The 7,763-nt window shown below is 47.1% G+C and overlaps 1 protein-coding gene across 1 annotated transcript; it reads right to left on the bottom strand.

The window, feature by feature from the left end:
* Positions 1–755: 755 nt before the first annotated feature.
* On the bottom strand, positions 756–7,350 carry mmd (monocyte to macrophage differentiation-associated). The gene is made up of 7 exons (XM_084449065.1): positions 6,997–7,350; positions 6,437–6,518; positions 6,010–6,170; positions 5,576–5,650; positions 5,331–5,432; positions 4,608–4,677; positions 756–3,677 (listed from the first exon to the last, which is right to left on the bottom strand). The coding sequence occupies exons 1-7, from the start codon at positions 7,065–7,067 to the stop codon at positions 3,471–3,473; spliced, it is 768 nt and encodes a 255-aa protein (XP_084305191.1). The 5' UTR covers positions 7,068–7,350; the 3' UTR covers positions 756–3,470.
* Positions 7,351–7,763: the final 413 nt, after the last annotated feature.

Here is a 7,763-nt window from a genome sequence, read left to right as displayed (position 1 = left end):
CTCTGACCTGGGCCTTCTCTGACCTGAGACCTTCTCTGACCTGGACCTTCTCTGACCTGAGACCTTCTCTGACCTGAGACCTTCACTGACCTGAGGCCTTCTCTAACCTGAGACCTTCTCTGACCTGGACCTTCTCTGACCTGAGACCTTCTCTGACCTGACCTGGGCCTTCTCTGACCTGAGACCTTCTCCGACCTGAGACCTTCTCTGACCTGGACCTTCTCTGACCTGGACCTTCTCTAACCTGAGACCTTCTCTGACCTGAGACCTTCTCTGACCTGGGCCTTCTCTGACCTGAGACCTTCTCTGACCTGGACCTTCTCTGCCCTGGGGCCTTCTCTGACCTGGACCTACTCTGACCTGACCTGGACCTTCTCTCACCTGACCTTCTCTGACCTGGACCTTCTCTGCCCTGAGGCCTACTCTGACCTGAGACCTTCTCTGACCTGAGGCCTACTCTGACCTGAGACCTTCTGTGCCCTGAAGTGACCAGGGCGTGTGCCTCGCCTCACAGCTCTCTCCTCCTGCGGTCATTCCAGATCAGTGGTCTCTCAAAGAAAGGGCAGAAGGAGGACGCCTCGCCGGTGGCCCTGGTAACCCAGCTGAGCATCTCAGACGTGGACCAGATGGGCCAGGCCCCCTCCGCTGCGATGTGAAGAACAGAGCTCTGAGCTGCAGAGAGGTGCTGCTCCACTACAAACTCATGCACTGGTGTAGGAAGAACTTGGAGTCACCCAGAAGAGAGGAAAGCTTTTTTAATTAACACATCCGACAAAATTCTATTCATTTGATATGTGGTATGACGATTGTTATTTTAAACATAACAGCCAATGGAATCACCAGGAAGCATAAACGTGTCTCTGGAAAGGCCAGTGCAGTAGTCTCACCTTCCAAACAAAAACAGGATATATTACAAACATTACAAAACACTGTTGTGGTCAGGAGATCAAAAATAACATGTTTCACAACCACAAGTATTATAAAAAATCACCCAGAGAGATCTATATATCACATGAGATGAAATCACCGAGAGATCTATACATCACATGAGATGAAATCACCCAGAGAGATCTATACATCACATGAGATGAAATCACCCAGAGAGATCTATACTGTATATCACATGAGATGAAATCACCCAGAGCGATCTATATATCACATGAGATGAAATCACCCAGAGAGATCTATACTGTATATCACATGAGATGAAATCACCCAGAGAGATCTATATATCACATGAGATGAAATCACCCAGAGAGATCTATATATCACATGAGATGAAATCACCCAGAGCGATCTATATATCACATGAGATGAAATCACCCAGAGAGATCTATACTGTATATCACATGAGATGAAATCACCCAGAGAGATCTATATATCACATGAGATGAAATCACCCAGAGAGATCAATATATCACGAGATGAAATCACCCAGAGAGATCTATATATCACATGAGATGAAATCACCCAGAGAGATCTATATATCACGAGATGAAATCACCCAGAGAGATCTATACAGCACATCACATGAGATGCCAAAGGAAACACAAACAAACAAACAGAGACTCTTCAGACCAGTTTCACACAAGGAGCACTGATCCCAGGTCAGGGGCTGAGTGGACGTCTGCTGGAATCCCAGAACAAGCAGGCAGGTCATCACCACTCAGGAGTGCCCCCCCTGCTCCCTAAACTAACCCTCCTCCAGGCTGGCTCACTAGTAAACAGGCTCACTAGTAAACAGGCTCACTAGTAAACAGGCTCACTAGTAAATAGGCTCACTAGTAAACAGGCTCACTAGTAAAAAGGCTCACTAGTAAACAGGCCCACTAGTAAACAGGCTCACTAGTAAACAGGCTCACTAGTAAACAGGCTCACTAGTAAACAGTGCTGCTGGAACTGAGATGATGTGTCAGATTCATCTGGAGAGAAACGCTGGAATCTGAAATATGACAAACACGCCCAAACACAGCTGGCTCCAAACACACAGCAGGTTCCATGAGTCACGAGGGAATGAGAATAGAATCAGACAATCAAGAGCGTCAGAAGATCCCTCCATACTGTCCTCCATCAGGAGTCAAACCAGTCTCCTGCTTAGCTAGTCCAAGTGTCCCGATGTGCTATTAGACCCAGAGGACATATCAGTGGTCCCAGTAGAGCTTATAGGCTCAGGCTTTTAAAGCAGGGAGACATCATCACCGCAAGAGCTTAGCTCCAAACCACCTCCGTTACATTCGCCTCAGCATCTGCTACATAGCACTGCTGGGACAGAGACCACACGCATGCACGCACAGATATTCAGCAAACAGATCAAATCCAATACTCAGCACTTGGTTCACAGAATTGTAAATATCAAAATGTTGCGTGTGTGTGTGCGGTTATTTGCGTATCAAACGCCCCTCAGAAAAGTATGACTGCACTTGGATATGGGTCAGAAAAATACAGACATTTTATCCGTGTGGTTGATGTATATAAAGAGGTGGTTTTGATGTACAGTATATAAAGAGGTGTACTATGCAGATGAACTCTGAGGTGAACTGACATGGCCTAAAATGAATATCCACGCCAACTGCAGGTATCTCAATACGATGAAGGTCACTACTAATGACCCCAACGACTATGGAATGTAGCTAAATTAGTATCAAATACTGCACACATTCATCAACGTGCAGAGGATCACACGAAGAAAAACGTGTGTAAAACAGTGTGGGTTTCCAGAACAGGGGTGAGGTGGGGACGCTTTTTTTAATATAATTGTACAAAACAGCCTTTGACAAAAAAAAGGAGTTAGTCTTTGATCAAGGGCTGTACACAGTCAGGGAAATACCAGAAAACAACCGTTCCCCCCTCGTTAGAAAACAGTAAACAAGAATACAAGGTCAGTTTGGTAAACTTGTGGGCGGCTGTTTGTTTGCAGCCAGGGGGGGGCAGTTAGCTGGCGGGGGGGTGATGAAGAGACCCAGAAGATGAGAAGACCACTCCCAGGCCGGGGTTCAGACACACCTGCCTAACACACCTGTCTTAACACTGGGTTTAGTTCACCCTGTGGTGACACAGTCCCCAAAAGCACAAGATCTGAGAACAAAGGCGTCTCACATAGGCTGCGTTCATCTGTTTGATCTGTGTGTGTGTACATGTATGACCTGTGTGTGTACATGTATGACCTGTGTGTGTGTACATGTATGACCTGTGTGTGTACATGTATGACCTGTGTGTGTGTACATGTATGATCTGTGTGTACATGTATGATCTGTGTGTGCGTGCATGTATTCCCCTGGTCTGGCTGTTAATAGGAGCTCCACTGCTGGGGCAGTCTTCTTCCTCCTCCTCCTCCATACACGTCTCCACCCCCCTCCTCCTCCTCCTCTTGCGTCTCATCTGGCATGGGCGTGGCCTAATGTCTCAGACGTCTCGTATGGCGTCGGCGTGGCCGGGCATCTCAAGCCTCTCGTCTGGCGTGGCTGGGGGTCTCAGGCGTCTCGTATGGCGTCGGCGTGGCCGGGCATCTTGTAGAGGTACTTCCAGATGGCGTAGTAGTGCACGGCTGCCGCCAGCGCCACGAACACATGCCAGATGGCGTGGGCGAAGGGGATGACGCCGTCTGACTTGAAGAAGACCACGCCCACGCAGTACAGGAAGCCGCCGCACGCCAGCTCCTGCAGGCCCTCTGTGTTGCTCTGGAGACGGACGAGGAGGCAGGGGGAACGTTACACGGTTGCATGGCTGTTGATCTGCTTAGTTGTTATTATTGATGTATTTTCTGTCTCTGCTGAGTTATTATTGATGCATTTTCTGTCTCTGCTTAGTTATTATTGATGTATTTTCTGTCTCTGCTTAGTTGTTATTATTGATGTATTTTCTGTCTCTGCTTAGTTGTTATTATCGATGTATTTTCTGTCTCTGCTTAGTTATTATTGGTGTATTCCTCTTCTAACCCCTCTCCCTTTCCCCCTAAGTGGCTCCTGTCTCTTCCTAGGCCGCCAACGGAAATAAGAATAAATAAAGGTCAAATAAAAGTACGAGGAGGCAACAGTTAGTTCAGAGCGAACGTCAGCTCAGAGACGCTTGTATTGAATACCTGGTTAGTTATTAGGGTGGGGCAGATGACCTGGTTAGTTATTAGGGCGGGGCAGATGACCTGGTTAGTTATTAGGGCTGGGCAGATGACCAGGTTAGTTATTAGGGCCGGGCAGATGACCTGGTTAGTTATTAGGGCGGGGCAGATGACCTGGTTAGTTATTAGGGCGGGGCAGATGACCTGGTTAGTTATTAGGGCGGGGCAGATGACCTGGTTAGTTATTAGGGCTGTATGGAGGTCAACTGTGTGAGCTGAGTATTCCTGACCAGGTTGGAACTGACTCAGTGTTCAGCCTCACTGCAAAATAACCGCTTACTGCAATGACTACGACTAGCCACATGGGGGCAGCAGAGACAGCACAGCCAAGATACACCAGCCGCACCACAGCTGCATCCATGTACCTCACTAACTCTGGGCAGCAGGGCGCGTGTGGGAGAGACCTCACTAACTCTGGGCTGGCAGGGCGCGTGTGTGTGGGAGAGACCGTGTGTGAGAGGAAGAGACAGCGGAAGGGTTGGGAGGACGTTACCATGGAGGTGACTACCAACGCAGGGAAGAAACCCATCGTCAGGTAGAAGGCCAGCTCTATGATCTTATACCTGCAACACACACACACACACACACACACACACACACACACACACACACACACACACACACACACACACACACACACACACACCATTTCATTGTACATGGTATCTGTATCAGGACAATGAAAAAATAAGCATCCTTGTATCTTAGCTACGTACTCTATACCCACACAAATGCCAATCATTAAGACTTGGACATTGGACTTAATCTAGTTTTATCACAAAACATTAAGATGAATATTAAAAGCATGCAAACTACAACAAGTAAAATACCTCGTGATCAGTGGGTGTCTACACACTCCATAGTGGACTCAAGTCACACTTCTCTAACCATTACATTAGTCATTTAACAGACGCTTTAATCCAAAGCGACTTACAATAATTGCATTTAACGTAGGAAAAGTCAGTGTACTACTACTTGCCAGAACTCATAAGTGCATCTCCTTCCTAAAACAAGTGACTAAGAGCATAATCTAGTGCTGAAGGCAAAGTGCAAGAATATAGCAACCTAAAATACAATAGGTGCTTAAGAGGGAGGATTGTTGTAGTACTTCTTGAAGAGATGAGTTTAACCTTTATTATTAGAGATGCTTATCTCTAATCTCCATTATACACAACATGACATGATGATCAATGAGCAGCACTCGAGCTCCACTGACTTCTCATGGTATTTGAAGACGTATATGGTCCCGGCTGCAGCCATCAGCCAGACGAACCAGCGCATGTGTGAGGCCAGAGGACCCAGCTCTCTCAGGTTGAGCCTGGAGGGGGGGAGAGAGAGGAGAGATTGAGAGAGTGGGAGTGAGGTAGAGAGAGACAGAGAGAGAGAGAGAGAGAGAGAGAGAGAGAGAGAGAGAGAGAGAGAAAGAGAGAGACAGAGAGAAAGAGAGAAAGAGAGACTTACCACGGTGTGTAGGAGGCTGCTATGAAGAAGTAGATGACGACTCTGTCACACATGTGGAAGCAGTGCTCTATCGACCTGCCACACACACACACACACACACAATTATTCAAATCCTCAAATCATATTTAAATTGAATGGGATTCAAATATATCACTCTCTCACACATATATATATATATATATATATATATACACACACACACACACATATATATATATACACACACACACACAAACACCGTTTCATCCCTTCACTAGCACAGGACAGGACACTGCTTCACGCCCTTATCAGCGTGAGCCATCAACATGTTCATGTACGTTATAATCACCCCAAGCCCCGCCCACTCTGGGATCTACGGCCTCATGCTGGCGTCTGCCAGAGACACGCCCCCACCCCCCCCCCCCTCCATCCCCATCCCTCCCTCCCTCCCGTACCTCATGTGGCTCTTCTTCCAGGTGATGACGTGGAAGACGGTGGAGACCAGGAACAGGGCGCACAGGCCCAGGCCGTACACCCAGGCCGTCATCCGCTCCCAGACGTCATCCGACAGCCGGTGCAGCAGCGCCATGCCCACGAAGGCCGGCACGACCAGGAACTGAGGAGGAGAGAGAGAGAGAGAGAGAGAGAGAGAGAGAGAGAGAGAGAGAGAGAGAGGAGTAGGGGAAGAGGGAGGGAGATAAAGTGAGGGATTGAGGAAATAGAGGGAGTGTGGTGGGAGGTAGACAGAGAGCAGTCCAGTGTTAGTCAGTCAGTGTCATCCTTCATCATCACGTCATTTCTAATCAGCGAGATGAAGCATGTCCATGAAAAGCATGTCTGCTGCTGACAAGCGTTGGGAGTTGTAGTTCCAGGCCGACTCACCGCGTGTGTGTAGCAGTTCGCAGCATGCTCATATCGGGTGGGCTGGTAGCGACAGTTGGCTGAGGCCCGCCGGTTCATAAATCTGTAATATATTAATAACAGACATAGACTTGTTATAGTCACACATAAATAATAGCATTGTCCATGGGACAGCGACAACCCCCAATTGATAGCCAACTGTGGGCTGTGTGGTTTAGTTCACAGTCCTCACTCGTTACTGTACATTTCACAGCAAAATACAAAACATGACAACGTGACCACGAATTAATTTCCGTCCACACCGATTTCCTTACCGACAGGAAGCGTTCTGATTCGGCGTCAGTAGCACTAGACTAGCTGACCCACAGCAAAACTATGACTGCAGCAAACATTGAAACTGGCCACTTTTACTTTGAATACATACATTTAACATTAACGAGTTCGAGTACTCAACATGCACACAATGGACATCACTAGGAGACTTGACACCCAGCCCGTCTAAAGCTAGCTTGGTCCTTTCACCGCCTTGGCTGACGGCCACGTTCCAGCTAGCACTAGCGATAGCCAGCCAACAAACCCACCTTTGAAAGCTGTTCACTCTCTTCATTGCAATATCTCCCCGCAGATAACGAAGAAAACCTACAAAGCGCATGTAATTCTATCAAAAAGTAACTGTCAGCTAGCTAGCTAAATAAACGAGCCAGCAAAAAATAGGAAACAGAGACCCCCCCCCCCCTTTGTCGGCATCAACTAACGTTAGCAAGCCACCACACTATCCATCTCTTCCCCGTCCAAAATAATCAAACAAGGCACTATTTTAGTCTTTTTCTTAATACCATTATGCTGTAAATATGGACTAATGTAAAGTCGTCAAATCAAATATGTCCATAGCACAAAGCGGAAACTCTCCCATCACAGACGCCCTAGCAGCTAAACGCCCACAACATCGGTGTTCACTGACAAAAAAAAAGATATTTCACAGAGACCCCACCAGAAGATTTTGATTGATATACTCTTTAACCAATTAAAAGACTTAAAAAGTTGGATACGTTCCCATCGGACCAATCAAAGATCAGTTGGCCATTGTCTGTTGAGGTGCGTGATGTATGACGCTGGATGGAGGTGGGTGGAGAACTATGTCACGGCATCGGTGAGGCAACCCGTCAGATAGACTGTGTTTATACATTTTCACATTTCCAAAGAACCTGCTGTAGGCTACTTTAATTGCATTATGAACAAAACCTACTCTGGCCTAATCTCTTGAGCAGATCTATCAGCTCATGTTAATAAACTTCTGATAAGAAAGAAAACGGGATAGGCCCTATCACTTGAGTCCAAGACCACAATA

Source organism: Borostomias antarcticus, assembly GCF_949987555.1.
Source record: "Borostomias antarcticus genome assembly, chromosome: 14".
In the NCBI taxonomy this organism is placed as follows: domain Eukaryota; kingdom Metazoa; phylum Chordata; class Actinopteri; order Stomiiformes; family Stomiidae; genus Borostomias; species Borostomias antarcticus.
Note: the sequence above shows the minus strand (reverse complement) of the source record. Positions and strands in the feature narration are given on the sequence as shown.

Coding starts and splice junctions, on each gene's coding strand:
- mmd (XM_084449065.1), bottom strand. CDS start 7,067: ATGCGCTTTGTAGGTTTTCTTCGTTATCTGCGGGGAGATATTGCAATG. Junction 5,651..6,009: donor TGGAAGAAGAGCCACATGAG/GTACGGGAGGGA, acceptor TGTGTGTGGCAG/GTCGATAGAGCACTGCTTCC. Junction 4,678..5,330: donor GTCTTCAAATACCATGAGAA/GTCAGTGGAGCT, acceptor TGTGTGTTGCAG/GTATAAGATCATAGAGCTGG.